The sequence below is a fragment of the Symphalangus syndactylus genome, chromosome 5, assembly GCF_028878055.3.
Source record: "Symphalangus syndactylus isolate Jambi chromosome 5, NHGRI_mSymSyn1-v2.1_pri, whole genome shotgun sequence".
Lineage (NCBI taxonomy): Eukaryota > Metazoa > Chordata > Mammalia > Primates > Hylobatidae > Symphalangus > Symphalangus syndactylus.
This window is the reverse complement of record NC_072427.2, coordinates 16,199,804-16,215,980: the sequence shown is the minus strand read 5'-3', so window position 1 is coordinate 16,215,980 and position 16,177 is coordinate 16,199,804. Positions and strand designations below refer to the sequence as shown.

The 16,177-nt window shown below is 45.7% G+C and overlaps 1 protein-coding gene and 1 pseudogene across 1 annotated transcript; both read left to right on the top strand.

Annotated features, from left to right (window-relative positions):
- The first annotated feature begins 79 nt into the window (after positions 1 to 79).
- NGRN (neugrin, neurite outgrowth associated) lies at positions 80 to 6,775 on the top strand. Its single transcript, XM_055277227.2, has 3 exons — positions 80 to 393; positions 805 to 915; positions 5,752 to 6,775. The coding sequence occupies exons 1-3, from the start codon at positions 230 to 232 to the stop codon at positions 6,350 to 6,352; spliced, it is 876 nt and encodes a 291-aa protein (XP_055133202.1). The 5' UTR covers positions 80 to 229; the 3' UTR covers positions 6,353 to 6,775.
- Positions 6,776 to 8,157: 1,382 nt separating this feature from the next.
- On the top strand, positions 8,158 to 10,319 carry LOC129482077 (p53 apoptosis effector related to PMP-22-like; annotated as a pseudogene).
- Positions 10,320 to 16,177: the final 5,858 nt, after the last annotated feature.

Here is a 16,177-nt window from a genome sequence, read left to right as displayed (position 1 = left end):
GCGTCCTGTACCTCATTTCGGCCCTCACGTTTCAGGGAAGCCCTCTCCACAGCTACAGCCAGAAACGGTGGGCCACTGAACAGCGTGGGCCCAGATCTTACCCTCACCAAGTGAAGCGGGAAATACTTGCTACTACCCAGCTTCCGGCCCGCCTCTTCCACTTCCGGTCTTACCCGGCTACTTCCGCTGCTGTTTTCTAGCCGACTGCAGAAGGCTGGTTTGCGTCGACATGGCGGTTACGCTGAGTGTCTTGCTGGGCGGGCGCGTTTGCGCTGCCGTCGCTCGCTGTGGGTTCGCGACCCGGGGGGTGGCAGGCCCAGGCCCTATTGGCCGGGAGCCGGACCCCGATTCCGACTGGGAGCCGGAGGAACGGGAGCTGCAGGAGGTGGAGAGGTATCGGCTTCTCCCCGGGCCCTCAGCTTGAAGCAGGGCCTCGCGCCCCGGCGCCCCAGGCCGCGCCCCCTTGGCGCCGGGTGTCCTGCCGCTGCTTGCGCAGCGGCCGTTGTTTCTTCTTACCCGTTGTTAGGGGCGCAGCGTCAGGTGTTCAGCTCCCCTGGGACCACTGATCCCTTCATTAGTGACGTATTTCATCGTCAGTTTAGAGAGTTCGGCATGCTTACAGGCAGTTATTGTTCTAGGTGTTAGTTTTCTGGGTGTACAGAGCAGCTCTAAGCCGGCAACATGGCCCGGTTGCCCTTGCAATCATAGAGAAGAGGGCTGGGCGCTCCATGATTTAGCCTGAGACTCTTCAAACATTGATTCGGCTTCCACGCATGGCTTCTGCCATTGGTTCTGTCCCCCCAGCACCCTGAAACGACAGAAAAAAGCAATCCAATTCCAGAAAACTCGGAGGCAAATGGAGGCGCCTGGTGCCCCGCCCAGGACCCTGACGTGGGAAGCCATGGAGCAGATCCGGTAAGACTCAGGATACGTTGTTTGTATCTGCTGTGACGAGAAGTGAAGGATACTGGAGCCCAGAACACGGGTTTGGCTTTTTTGATACTGCTTTTATATTTTCGTTTACTTTTTGTCATTGATATTTATTATCAGAAAAGTAGAGTAATATAACGAACTTCCCTAAACCTTTCATTATCTAGATTTAATAGTGTTTTGTTTTGCTTTTTAAAGAGACGGGGTTTCGCCATCCCCTGGAACTCCAGACGTCAAGTGATTCGCCCGCCTCGGCCTCTCAGAGTGCTGGGATTACAGGCATGAGCCACTGCGCTCCGCCTGGTTTTAATGGTTTTTAACGTTATGACGTGGTTGGTTCATTTTTGCTGAAATTTTTAAATAGTAAATTGCAGACATCACAACGTTTGTCACAATGTAGATCATGACGTTCCCAACCTAAGGTATAGGGATGCTGGTGCTTCCATAGTTAGGTGCATTTTTCTGAAGAGAGGATCTATAATTTAGGAAAGCTTAAAAGAGATTTTAAGTTTTTTTGTTTTGAGTAGGTAAAGTATCACATGTGGCTGAACATCCTAACAGTATAACATGGTATACACATTGAGAATTATTTGTCCCACCCACACTACTGTGGGTACTTTTTTTTTTTTTTTTTTTGGTAAATGGGGGTCTCACTCTGTCGCCAAGGCTGGAGTACAATGATGTGATCACAGGTCACTGCAGCCTCTACCTCCTGGGCCCAAGCCATCCTCCCACTTCGGCCTCCCAAGTAGCTGGGACTACAGGTTCATGCCACCATGCCTGGTTAATTTTGTTTATTTTTTGTAGAGACAGCCTCATCATGTTGCCCATGCTAGTCTCCAATTCCCGGGCTCAAGCGATCATCCCACCTCAGCCTCCTAAAGTGTTGGGATTACAGGCATGAGCCACTGTGTGCAGCCGTACTATTTTTAATAGTTTTTCTCTACCAAAAACCAGGCTCCGTGCCCTGAGTGAGCCACTGTGCCTGGCCCTCAATTCTTTTTTATAGATGGTGTTATTGTATTTTTTTGAGGCAGTATATGACAGTGGTTTTTAATTTTTAAACAATTTTTTCTCCTATTTATTTATTTGACAGAGATGGGGGTCTCACTATGATGACCACGCTGGGCTCAAACTTCTGGCCTCAACTGATCTTCCCATCTCGGCCTCCCAAAGTGCTGGGATTAGAGGCGTGAGCCACCACGCCTGGCCAGAATGCATTATTTAACCTGTCTTTTATTGTGGGCATTTAGTTGGGTTGTTTCCATTTCTGTTGCTCACTAATAGTGCCCCAGTGAATAACTATGTATATGTATCATTCTACATACCTGCCAGGAATATTTGTTATATACATTCCCAGAAGTAAGGTTGCCAGGTCAAAAGACATGCATTTGCATTTTGATAAATATTGCTAAGTAGCCCTACATACATTATGTACTATTTTTCATTTCCATCAGAACTACTCTGGAATTGAAATTTAAAATAAAGGGGGTTCTGTAGAGCTGGTCAAGATTTTGTGAGCCTGTAGCACCTTCTGGGTCCTCAGTCAGGTCTATGTCCTCTTTTTTTGTTTGTTTGTTTGTTTTTTGTTTGAGGCAGCCTCACTCTGTCGCCCAGGCCAGAGTGCAGTGGTGAAATCTCAGCTCACTGCAGCCTCTGCCTCCAGGTTCAAGAGGTTCTTGGGCCTCAGCCTCCCGAGTAGCTGGGATTACAGGCATGCACCACTACACCTGGCTAATTGTTGTATTTTTAGTAGAGACAGAGTTTCACCATGTTGGCCAGGCTGGTCTCAAACTTCTGACCTCAGGATACTCCTGACCTCAGGTGATCCACCCACCTCGGCCTCCCAAAGTGCTGGGATTACAGGCATGAGCCACCATGCCGGCCTCTATCTCCTGTCTTCAGCAATAGCTTTTTCAAACCTTCTACCTTCCTGCTTATCTCCCTTTTTTGTCGTCAATAAATGTCTTTTTAAGAGAAAAAAAAACCGTCCATTAAGTAAGAACTTTCAGCTTCCTGGTCTACCTCTTTGCCTACTACTCTCAAACTTATACTCTACTCCCATCTCAGAGGAAATGGGAGCCCTTCACTTGTCTGGGACCAATTCTCTGTATGCTTTAGGTCATATTTCTCCCTCCCTGCGTAAGATTACTCAGGGACCTCTGTCCTCAACCTAAAGCTCTCTCTCATTCTTTTGTTCCCAGCTGGTTCCCAGGGTGCCTACCCTTTGTTTGTTTGTTTGTTTGTTTGTGTCACTGCAATAAAACTGCTCTCCTTAAATCCATCAGTGACTTCGTCAGTGCTAGGCTCAAATGACACTTTTTAGTCTTTAGCTTCCTTAATAATTCAGCAGCATTTGCCCTTGTAAAAACTGCCTTTTAAATTTAAAAAAAAAATTTTTTTTTTAAATAAAGACAGGATTTTGGCATGTTGCTCAACCTGGTCTCCAATTCCTGAGCTCAAGCGATCTGCCTGCCTTGGCCTCCCAAAGTGTTAGGATTACAGGTGTGAGCTGCTGCACCCAGCTGAAACTGCTTTCTTTCCCCCCACCCCCCCCATTTATTTATTTATTATTTATTTATTGACACTGAATCTCTCTTCTTTTTTTTATTTTTTTATTTATTTATTTTTTGAGCCAGAGTCTCACTCTGTTGCCAGGCTGGAGTGTAGTGGCACGATCTTGGCTCACTGCAACCTCTGCCTCCTGGGTTCAAGTGATTCTCGTGCCTCAGCCTTCCGAGTAGATGGAATTAAAGGTGCACACCACTACGCCGGGCTAGGTTTTTGGGGTTTTTTTGTTTTTTTTTTTTGTTTTTTTTTTTGAGTTTTTTTTTTTTGTATTTTTAGTAGAGGTTGGGTTTCAGCATGTTGGCCAGGCTGGTCTTGAACTCCTGACCTCAAGTGATCTGCCTGCCTCGGCCTCCCAAAGTGCTGGGATTACAAGTGGGCATGAGCCACCATACCCAGCCTTTTTTTATTTTTATTTTTTTAATTTTACTTTAAGTTCTGGGGTACATGTGCAGAATGTGCAGGTTTGTTACATAGGTGTACATGTGCCGTGAACTGCTTTCTTAAAATTCTCCCTTGACTCCAGGGTATCATGCCCTTCTGATTTTTTTTTTTTTCTTTGTTTTTAGGGCTGCTTTTCTCAGTTTCCTTCCTGGGCTCCTCTTCTACCTCCTATATCTTAAATATTGTTATTTCTTAGAGTTGTGTCCTTGTCATTTTAGCTCACTCTGCATATTTCCCTGCCTGATGCTAGCCACTCAGTCACCCCTGCTATTGGTTTATGACTTCCAAATCTGTCATCTCCAGTTCATATTTTTTTTCCTGAACTCTGAAGGCATATATTCAACTGTGTACCAGACATCTCTGTTTTGGATATCACAGTTTCCTCAAACTCAGCATGTACAAAATAGAATTCATCGTTGTTCCCTGACAACTTCATTCTGTTCCTGTTTTTCCTATAACCTACTAATTACCCAAGCTAAAATCCTGAATCTTGGCCTTGATGCTTCTTCCCCCAATATTTAGTCCCTTAGTACCAAGTTGTACTATTTGACTTTCCTAAAATATTTCTCAGCCACTTTCCTCCTATGCTCCATTGACTGTCTCACTTGAGGCTGTCTGGATTACTGTAAAAGCCTCTTGACCAATCTTTCTGCCTATACTTTTGTCACTGAAAAACTACCACTAGGTTGAACTCCTTTTTCTCTTTTTTTAATAGAGATGGGATCTCACTGTTTCCCAGGCTGGTCTCAAACTCCTGGGCTCAAGCAATCCTCCTGCCTCAGCCTCTCAAAGTGCTGGGAGTGAGCCATTGTGCCAGGCTATAGGTTGATCTTCAAAATGAAAATGTATCTGTGGCATTCCACTGCTTAAAATTTTTCCTTGACTTGCTGTTGCCTTGGGATAAACTCCAGACCCCTAAGTGTGATCTATCTCTTACCCTCACTGTCAGTTCCCAACAAAGGTGATTGCCGCTTTGCATTTCACGAGCTATTCACTTTATCATCAATACCTTTCATCTCTCCTTCTCTCCTCCCTTCTGCCAGCTCATTACTCCTTTCATCCTTTCAGACCAACTCTAGCTTGGACTTCATGAAGCAATTCCTGGGCCTGGCTGTAAGTGTTCTTATTCCCTATATCTGGGTCTCCCTCCTGGGGTGCTGTCTTTGCATCCTGTGCTATAACATACTTTACTGTAATGTCATTCATTGCGTCTGTCCCCACTTCCAAACTACGTAAAGGGAAGGTCAGTCCTCCTGCATCCCCAGGATCTAATGTGGTATTAGATGTCAGTGAGAGGAGCTGAGTTGGTGTGAAATGAAGTGACCTGACTGACAGTGGTCAGGTGTTGCTGTTGACACACAGGAATGGAACACAGCCATTTAGCTAGCACAAGATAGGGACTACATTTGCGGTTTTTCAAGCTCTCTTTGTTTTTTTGAGAGAATCTCACTCTGTTGCCCAGGCTGGAGTGCAGTGGTGCGATCTCGGCTCACCGCAATCTTCACCTCCCAGGTTCAAGCGATTCTTGTGCCTCAGCCTCCCAAGTAGCTGGGATTACAGGCATGAGCCACCACGCCCAGCTAATTTTTGTATTTTTAGTAGAGATTGGGTTTCACCATGTTGGCCAGGCTGGTCTCGAACTCCTGGGCTCAAGCGATCCGCCTATCTCGGCCTCTCAAAGTTCTGGGATTACAGGTGTGAGCCACCATGCCAGGCCTCAACCCCTCTTCTTTATCATAGGTATTGCGAGTTAGATGTTCTGATAGGAGACTTCTTCACAGCTTGCAAACCTGCTCCTTCTTCCCGTAGGTATTTACGTGAGGAATTTCCAGAGTCCTGGTCAGTTCCCAGGTTGGCTGAAGGCTTTGATGTCAGCACTGATGTGATCCGAAGAGTTTTAAAAAGCAAGTTTGTACCCACATTGGAGCGGAAGCTGAAGCAGGATCAAAAAGTCCTTAAGAAAGCTGGACTTGCCCACTCGCTCCAGCAGCTCCGGGGCTCTGGAAATACCTCAAAGCTGCTCCCTGCAGGCCACTCTGTATCAGGCCCTTTGCTTATGCCAGGGCATGAAGCCTCATCCAAAGACCCGAATAACAGCACAGCTTTGAAAGTGATGGAATCAGACACTCATAGGACAAATACACCAAGGAGATGGAAGGGAAGAAATAAAGAAATCCAGGACCTGGAGGAGAGCTTTGTACCTGTTGCTGCACCCCTAGGTCATCCAAGAGAGCTGCAGAAGTACTCCAGTGATTCTGAGAGCACCAGAAGAACTGGCAGTTGTGCGTTGCCAAGTGAGCAGAAGCTGGAGGAGTTGAAGGCAGAGGAGCCAGGTAACTTCAGCAGCAAAGTAGTGCAGAGGGGCCGAGAGTTCTTTGACAGCAACGGGAACTTCCTGTACAGAATTTGAGTCGGGGCTTGGCTTGTGGAGATGCCTCGTGAAACACAGCTGGGCAAGTATTAATATATATGGAACAGCCTGGATTTCTGCATATGGATAAACCACCTTGGAATAGGAAGAAGTGTTGAGCCTGGACTGTGGGAGGAAAGAGCTGCGTGGATAGATTCAAACTTCCTGTAGTAGTGCTCCCAGTCTGACCTCTGTAGACCTTCAGTACTCACTCTTCTTGCTTGGGTTCTCTGTATGTTGAAAACCAGCCCATGTTGCATGTGTTGTTACAATTTTCTGTGATACTTGCAATTTATGTTTGAGAGGAAGTGAAAAGTTTGCCTTCTGACCTCATTTCCTTCTTGATCAGTGAACGCTAACATTTTGGGGACAACTTAGTCAATTGGTTTTCCTTACAACAAAATAAAGTAAAATGTAGCAGTCTGCTTTTTTGGTGCTCTCTGGGGTGGGATGGTTTACCTGTGAACCTTGGAGAGTGAGGGAAGGACAAAGGCAGAAAGGAAGGATCCCTGATCAGTAAACATTGGGAGAGAGATGGAACCAGAGGAATTTCCCAGGAAAGGGCTCTGTGCAGAGCATCCTGCTTAGTGATGGATTCTGACAACCAAAAACTGGACGCCTTTCTCTTAGTTGCTGGGGTTCTGGCAGAGATTGGGAAATGAGGGGTTGGCAGAAAATACAAAGCAGGCAAAGGCTTTAGGGCCCTTATAATCTCTAGCCACCTTTTAAAGTTTAGATTAAGAGCTGAGCATGGCAGAATGTGCCTACAGTCCCAGTTACTTGGGAGGCCGAGGTGGGAGAATCGCTTGAGCCTCGGAGGTTGAGGCTGCAGTGAGCTATGTGCACCATCCAGCCTGGGGTAACAGTGAGACCCCCATCTCTAAATAAAATTAATCTTCAATTATGTTAACCAGATTTCTACAATGGTGCCATGATGTAGGCAATCCCAGATTAAGAGGTCCCTTTTACAAATAAGGAAATAGACTTTAAGATGGCTGCCAATAAGTGGCAGTGCTGGGACTTAACTCTGGTCTCATCATTAATCCAGGGCTTCTGGAATTCCAGGAATATGGCACTGTCTGCCATAATTTTGTTAATTTACTGATTGTTTTAGAAATACATCTATAACCAGAAATTGGGGGACAGCTTAGTCAATTGATTTTCCTTACAAGCAAAATAAAGTAAAATGTAGCAGTCTTCTCATTAGTGCTCTGGTGGGATGGTTTACCTGTGAACCTGAGAGAACCATGTTCTGCTTTCACAATTTACCAGTAAAAATGGCTACTCAGAATTTAAATATATGTAGGACATTAATGAAAACACCTACATTCCAACTCAGTCATTGCCATTCTGTAGAATCTTAGTGCTATTTCAAATGTCTAATTACAGCAATTAAAATACTGGTTACTGTTGCTTTTATCAATTATTACTGATAACTTGAGCATCTGTTCTCAGTATAAATGACAAAGGCCTGGCCGGGCGCGGTGGCTCACGCTTGTAATCCCAGCACTTTGGGAGGCCGAGGCGGGCGGATCACGAGGTCAGGAGATCGAGACCATGGTGAAACCCTGTCTCTACTAAATGTATAAAAAAAAATAAGCCGGGCGCGGTGGCAGGCGCCTGTAGTCCCAGCTACTCGGGAGGCTGAGGCAGGAGAATGGCGTGAACCCGGGAGGCGGAGCTTGCAGTGAGCCGAGACTGCGCCACTGCACTCCAGCCTGGGCAACGAGACTCCGTCTCAAAAAAAAAAAAAAAAAAAAAATGACAAAGGCCTATCACATGCCAAGCAAAATTCTACGATCCAGATGCAGGTAATACAACAGTGGGCAGATAGGACCTTTGCTCTCACTGCCCTGTCACTATCATGTAGTTCATAGTAGAAGCTTATCAATATTTTTATGGTTTTGTTATGGTATTTATTTTTAATTGTTAAAGATGTGTTACATGCTGTTTGATTGTTTAGACTTGCATTTCTGACTCATGCAAATCATCTGATCATGCCATACCCTTTTCACAATGGGCTATAGAAACCTAAAGGCTGTTCTTAAAACTTTGTTTTTTAATTTATTTTTGAGACAGACTCTCACTCTGTCGCCCAGGCTGGAGTACAGTGGCACAATCTCAGCTCACTGCAACCTCCTCCCCAGGTTCAACTGATTCTCCTGCTTCAGCCTCCCGAGTAGCTGGGATTACAGGTGTCTGCCACCATGCCCAGCTAATTTTTGTGTTTTTAGTAGAGATGGGGTTTCACCATGTTGGCCAGGCTGGTCTCAAACTCCGGACCTCAAGTGATCTGCCTGCCTCGGCCTCCTAAAGTGCTAGGATTACAGGTGTGAGCCACCATGCCTGGCCTTTATTTTTATTTATTTTGAGACAGGGTCTCGCTCTTGTCATCCACACTGGAGTACAGTGGCTCAATCTTGGCTCTCTGCAACCTGTGCCTCCCAGGTTCAAGCGATTCTCATTCCTCAGCCTCCCGAGTAGCTATGACTACAGGCATGCACCACCACACCCAGCTAATTTTTTATTTTTAGTAGAGAGGATTTCACTATCTTGGCCAGGCTGGTCTCAAACTCCTGTGCTCAGGTGATCTGCCTGCTTCGGCCTCCCCAAATGCTGAGATTACAGCGTGAGCCACCACGTGAGGCAGGTGGATCACCTGAGGTCAGGAGTTTGAGACCAGCCTGGCCAACATGGCAAAACCCCATCTCTACTAAAAATACAAAAATTATCTGGGTGTGGTGGCAGATACCTGTAATCCCAGCTACTGGGAAGGCTGAGGCAGGACAATTGCTTGAACCCGGGAGGCAGAGGTTGCAGTGAGCCAAGATTGTGCCACTGCACTTCACCGTGGGTGACAGACTCCAGCTCAAACACCTCCAATGCTCTATCTCAAATACCATGGCTACCCTTCTTCCTGGTTTACTTCATCTCTCACACAAGTAATATATACTCATTAAAGAAAAAGACAAAAGTCATCGCTAATCCCACCACTGAAGAGTTACTATCCTACCAACATTTTCCTAAGCATATGCACAACTTTAAGACAAGCACGAAAGAATAATACTGTGCCGGGCGCGGTGGCTCACGCCTGTAGTCCCAGCAGTTTGGGAGGCCGAGGCGGGTGGATCACTTGAGGCCAGGATTTCCAGACTAGCCTGGCCAACATGTTGAAACCCCGTCTCTACTAAAAATACGAGAATTAGCGACTCCCAGCCGCCGCCCGGGCCCGCGCGCTCCTCCGCCCCGCTCTGCTCGGCTCCGCTTGGCTCCGCTCGGCTCCGCTCGACACCACACCGCCGGTCGACACGATCCGCTGCGGCCTGGCCTGCGAGCGCTGCCGCTGGATCCTGACCCTGCTCCTACTCAGCGCCATCGCCTTCGACATCATCGCCGTGGCCGGCCGCGGCTGGCTGCAGTCGAGCGACCACGTCCAGACGTCCTCGCTGTGGTGGAGATGTTGTCACGAGGGCGGCGGCGGCAGCGCGTCCTAAGAGGACGGCTGCCAGAGCCTCATGGAGTACGCGTGGGGTAGAGCAGCGGCTGCCATGCTCTTCCAGGGCTTCAGCATCCTGGTGATCTGTTTCATCCTCTCCTTCTTCTTCGTCTTGTGTGTACCCCAGATACTTGTCTTCCTAAGAGTGATTGGAGGTCTCCTTGCCTTGGCTGCTGTGTTCCAGATCATCTCCCTGGTAATTTACCCCGTGAAGTACACTCAACCTTCAACCTTCATGCCAACCCCCGCTGTCACTTACATCTATAACTGGGCCTACGGCTTTGGGTGGGCAGCCACGATTATCTTCATTGGCTGTGCTTTCTTCTGCTGCTGCCTCCCCAGCTAGAAAGATGACCTCCTGGGCAATACCAAGCCCAGGTACTTCTACACATCCGCCTAACTTGGGAATGAGTGTGGGAGAAAATCGCCACTGCCAACCAAAAAATAAATAAATAAAGTGGAAAAAAACATTCTACCGGATTGCAAAATTTATTATACAGCTTCTGTAATCAAGACTGTGTGGTGCTGGCAGAGGGACAGACCCAAATATTAATAGAATAGAACAGAAAATCCAGAAATAGATCCGCATAAATAGGACCAAGTGATTTTTGACAAAGGTGCAAAAGCAATTCAATGGAGGAAAGCTAGCCTTTTCAGCAAGTGGAAACAACTGGACACCGAAAGGCCAAAAAATAATCCTTGACCTAAATCTCACATCTTATATAAAAATAACTCGAACGGGATGATAAACTTGAATGTAAAACTATAAATATTTTAGAGAAGTACAAAAAACCAAACACCACATGTTCTCACTCATAGGGGGGAATTGAACGATGAGAACACATGCACACAGGAAGGGGAACATCACACTCCGGGGACTGTTGTGGGGTGGGGGGAGGGGGGAGGGATAGCATTAGGAGATATACCTAATGCTAAATGACCAGTTAATGGGTGCAGCACACCAACATGGCACATGGATACGTATGTAACAAACCTGCACATTGTGCACATGTACCCTAAAACTTAAAGTATAATAATAATAACATTAAAAATTAAAAAAAAGAAGAAACTGTTTCTCTAGGCTACTTTGAACCTATTTTTTGGCAGTGTTCATATTCTCAAACTGGTCAAAAATGCTAAAATAATTTGAGAGAAAATATTTTTAAAGTAGTGTTACAGTTTCATGTTCATCTTTTATTATGTTTTGTGAAGTTGTGTCTTTTCACTAGTTACCTATACTATGCCAATATTTCCTTGTATCTACCCATAACATTTATGCTACATTTGTAAGAGAATATGAACATGAAACTTAACACTTTGTAAGGTAAAAATGAGATGGTTTCCAAGATTTAATAATCGGATCAAGTTCTTGTTATTTCCAAATAGAATGGACTGGGTCTGTTAAGGGCTAAGTAGAAGAGGAAGGTAATGGTAAAAATTGTCAGTGACTGGCCCGGTGTGGTGGCTCACGCTTGTAATCTCAGCACTTTGGGAGGAGGAGGCAGGCCAATCACCTGAGGTCACGAGTTCAAGACCAGCCTGGCAAACATGGTGAAACCCCGTCTCTACTGAAAATACAAAAATTAGCCAGGCATGGTGGCACATGCCTGTAGTCCCAGCTACTGGGGAGGCTGAGGCAGGAGAATCGCTTGAACCAGAGAGGTGGAGGTTCCAGTGAACCGAGATTGTGCCATTGCACTCCAGCCTGGGCAACAGAGCAAGACTCTGTCTCAAAACAAACAAAAATTGTCAATGACCAAACATTCTAAAAGAAATACCAAAATAAAGCTTTTTTTCAAGCCTTCAAACTATTTAAGGAAGCAAAATAGTTTCCTAAATGCTTATTGTTTGTGAGAATTTCTCATTAATATCCTGAATAATTCTTTTTTTTTTTTTTTTTTTTTTTTTTGAGACTGAGTCTCACTCTGTCTCCCAGGCTGGAGTGTGGTGGCATGATCTCGGCTCACTGCAAGCTCTGCCTCTCGGGTTCACGCTATCCTCCCGCCTCAGCCTCCTGAGTAGCTGGGACTACAGGCGTCTGCCACCACGCCCGGCTAATTTTTTGTATTTTTAGTAGAGACAGGGTTTTACCATGTTAGCCAGGATGGTCTCGATCTCCTGACCTCATGATCCGCCCACCTCAGCCTCCCAAAGTGCTGGGATTACAGGCGTGAGCCACCGTGCCCAGCCTTGACTAATTCATTTTTGCTAAGCTTCATGTTGACTCTATATATCATCTAAGAAAGTATTGTTTTGTGGTCCAAACCTGTTGCCGTGGTTAGTAAGGCTTTCTTAGGTGTGAAATATTTAGATGAAATTTTATCTTTTAAAGTTCTGTATAGGGTTAGGGTGTTGGAAAATGCTATATTAATAAATCTGTAGTGTTTTGTGTTTATAGGTTCAGAACCAGAGTAACTGGACTGAAAGATGGACTGATAGATTAGATATATCAGTCTAATTTATCATGACTGATAGATCTGGTTAAGTTGTGTACTAAAGGATTAGGAGAGCCATTCCTGTCACAAAAGTGCCACTAAAACAGCCTAAGGAGAAAAATGGCTTGCTTTTCTAAACTTCAGGTTTATCTGGGCTCTAATCATATAGACAGGCTTCTGATAGATTGCAACTGTAAGTAGAAACCTACATATAGTTAAAATCCTGGTCTTTCTTGGTAAACAGATTTAAAATGTCTGATGTAAAACATGCCACAGGAGAATTCAGGGATTTGAGTTTCCCTGAATAGCATATATATGATGCATCAAGTGGGTTATTACTATTTTTTACCATTTCTACTTACATAATGAAAAACAATCCATTTTAAATATCACATTATTATTTTGTAAGTTGTGGAAAAGGGCAATTGAAGTTTTCATTATGAAGTTTTCTCAATAAGCCAGGAATTCTAAACTTGAAAAAAAAAATAGAATTAGCCAGGTGTGGCTGCACAGGCCTGTAATCCCAGCCACCTGGGAGGCTGAGGCAGGAGAATCACCCGAACTGGAGAGGCAGAGGTTTCAGTGAGCCGAGACCACACCACTGCACTCCAGCCTGGATGACAGAGACTCTGTCTCAAAAAATAAAAATAATAATGAAAATAATATTGGGATTATACTGTACACTCAGGTATACATTCTTTCTTACATGTATTATGAATATATTTTGACAATAAATATCTTTACATCACTTAAAGTAACCACCTCATATTTTGTTTTATGGAATACAATATTATTTTGTTGTATGAAGTCAAATATTAGATTGAACCATATATCTGACCATTTTTTACCTATAAAAATAGCAGTTGCCTGTAGTCCCAGCTACTTAGGAGGCTGAGGCAGGAGGATCCCTTGAGCACAGGAGTTCAAGGCTGCAGTGAGCTATATAATTATTCTTTTGTTGTGGGACATTTAGGTCATTTCTAAATTTTCACCAGTGTTGTGATAAACCTCTTTTAGCGAATCTTTTTTGTCTTGTTTATTGACATATAATTTTATCATTTCCTTAGAATTCCCAGAATTAGAATTGGTGGGTCAAAGAATAGATACTTTTTTTTTTTTTTTGAGACAGAGTCTTGCTCTGTCGCCCAGGCTGGAGTGCAGTGGCATGATTGCAGCTCACTGCAACCTCTGCCTCCTGGGTTCAAGCGATTATCCTGTCTCAGCCTCCCAAGTAGCTGAGATTACAGGCATCTGCCACCACGCCCAGCTAATTTTTTGTATTTTTAGTAGAGATGGGGCTTCACCATGTTGGCCAGGCTGGTCTTGGACTCCTCACCTCAAGTGATCTGCCCACCTTGGCCTCCCAAAGTGCTGGTATGACAGGCGTGAGCCACTGCACCCTGCCAGGAGGTGACATTTGAACAGAGCCTTGAAGATGCTGTGTAGAAAGTCTGACAAGTGGCCAGGCGTAGTGGCTCATGCCTGTCATCCCAGCACTTTGGGAGGCCAAGGTAAGAGGATGGCTTGAAGGCAGAAGTTTGAGGCCAGCCTGGGCAGCATAGTGAGACCCCGTCTCTTAAAAAAAAAAAAATAGGCCGGGCACGGTGACTCACACCTGTAATCCCAGCACTTTGGGAGGCCGAGGCAGGCAGATCACGAGGTCAGGAGATGGAGACCGTCCTGGCTAACACGGTGAAACCCTGTCTCTACTAAAAATACAAAAAATTAGCCAGGCATGGTAGCGGGCGCCTGTGGTCCCAGCTACTCAGGAGGCTGAGGCAGGGGAATGGCACGAACCTGGGAGGCAGAGCTTGCAGTGAGCGGAGATGGCGCCACTGCACTCCAGCCTGGGTGACAGCGAGACTCCGTCTCAAAAAAAAAAAAAAAAAAAAATTAGCCCAGCGTGGTGGCCCTTGCCTGTGGTCCCAGCTGCTCGGGAGGCTGAGGTAGGAGGATCACTTGAGGCCAGGGGGTTGAGGCTGCAATGAGCCATGACTGTGCTACTACACTCCAACCGGAGTGACAGAGCAAGACCCTGCCTAAAAAGAAAAAAAAAAAGTTCGATAGGGCATGTGGAACAAGAGACAGGACCTGAGGGAAGAGCATGAACGAAGGTATTGAAGAGTAGAGGGACACTGTGTATTGGGAACTGAGTGGTGTGGACTGCACAGTGGTGGGAGGAAGGGCAGAGGAGAGTTTCAAAAAATAGCTGGGACCAGACTGGGAAAAGCCTTGAATGCCTTCCCAAGGAGTTAGGAATTTATTCCATACCTGGTGCCCGTGAAGGAAGCAGATTGCTTCAAGGTTAACCTCAGGCTTTGGAGACAGACTCTCCAGGTTTGGATTCAGGCCCTGACACTAGCCATAGGGCTGAGTTCACCCAGCCTCAATTTCCTCATCTGTAAAATAGGAGTGATAATCACAGGATTGTTGTGGGGTTTCAGTGAGAGAATGCGTGTAAAATGCTTAGTACAATTACTGCCACTTATTTCTCAGTAACTGCTGGCTTTGGTCATTAATAAAAGAGAGAAACAACATTATCAGATCTGTATTTAGAAGGAGTTCTGGCAGACAGGGACAGATTTGGGCCAAAATCTCAAGCCAGTATTTTTCAAGGGTACACTAAACCTTGGTACATATCTAATTATAATACATTTTTTAAAGGGTTAAATGAGTATAATTGAAACTGCAGAGCTCTTTTTTTTGTTTCTTTGAGACACAGTCTAACTCTGTTGCCCAGGCTGGAATACAATGGCATGGTCTTGGCTCACTGCAACCTCCGCCTCCCAAGTTCAAGCAATTATTCTGCCTCAGCCTCCCAAGTAGCTAGGACTACAGGCATGTGCCACCACACCTGGCTAATTTTGTATTTTTAGTAGAGATGGGGTTTCACCATGTTGGCCAGGCTGGTTTTGAACTCCTGACCTCGTGATCCACCCGCCTTGGCCTCCCAAAGTGCTGGGATTACAGGCATGAGCCACCATGCCCAGCCAGTTCTTTTTTTAGGAAAGTCATTGTAGTACACATGGCTAGCCACACATGGGTTGACATGACGGACGTGCTGGCACCCAGAGAAAGAGAGAGCCAAAGTTGTCCATCTTGCAGACCGACGGGAGGGAGCCAGGACACAGCTGGGCTTGCTCGTGCCCAGAGAGAAAGAGTTAAGCTGCTTAACCTGAAGGCAAGGGAAAGTCGGCTGCGCAGCTGTGTGTGGGGGCAGCTGGCTCAAGCAGCCAAGACAGGGCTAACAGTGTTAAGAGTAAGCTGCTAATAAGACAGCTAGTGTAAAAAAGCTGTTAATGAGAGCTGCTGCTGAATAAAACTATTTTTCACCTGCCTACAGTCCCCCGGAATATTCTTTCTGCTTACCCACCCACTCCCCTCAGACTTCAGCATGGGCAGGACCTGGACCCTGGGATCTGACACACATCTCTACTAAAAATACAAAAATTAGCCGGTATGGTGGCACATGCCTTTAATTCCAGCTACCAGGGTGGCTGAGGCACAATGATCGCCTGAACGCAGGAGTCAGAGGTTGTGGTGAGCTAAGACTGCGTCACTGCACTCCAGCCTGGGCAACAGAGCCTGACCCTGTGTCAAAACAAAAAAAAGTTAAAGACCATTTGTCCAGTATAAACTCTTTCAAAATATATACTCAAGCATTGAAAAGTCTAGAAATGTCATCAATGGTAATTTCAGGAAAGAATTTTAAGGTGATGTTTTTTGGTTATCTGCATTTTTTTCTTTTATTTTTTTGAGATAGGGTCTTGCTCTGTCACCCAGGCTGGAGTGCAGTGATGCGATCAGGGCTCACTGCAGCCTCGACCTCCCAGGCTTAAGCCATCCTCTGACCTCAGTCTCCTGAGTAGCTGGGACTACAGGCGCAAGCCACCA

Excerpts from the sequence above, each read along its gene's own strand:
- NGRN (XM_055277227.2), top strand. The coding sequence starts at position 230 with ATGGCGGTTACGCTGAGTGTCTTGCTGGGCGGGCGCGTTTGCGCTGCC. Across the intron at positions 394-804 it reads GAGCTGCAGGAGGTGGAGAG|CACCCTGAAACGACAGAAAA; the intron begins GTATCGGCTTCT and ends CTGTCCCCCCAG. Across the intron at positions 916-5,751 it reads GAAGCCATGGAGCAGATCCG|GTATTTACGTGAGGAATTTC; the intron begins GTAAGACTCAGG and ends TTCTTCCCGTAG.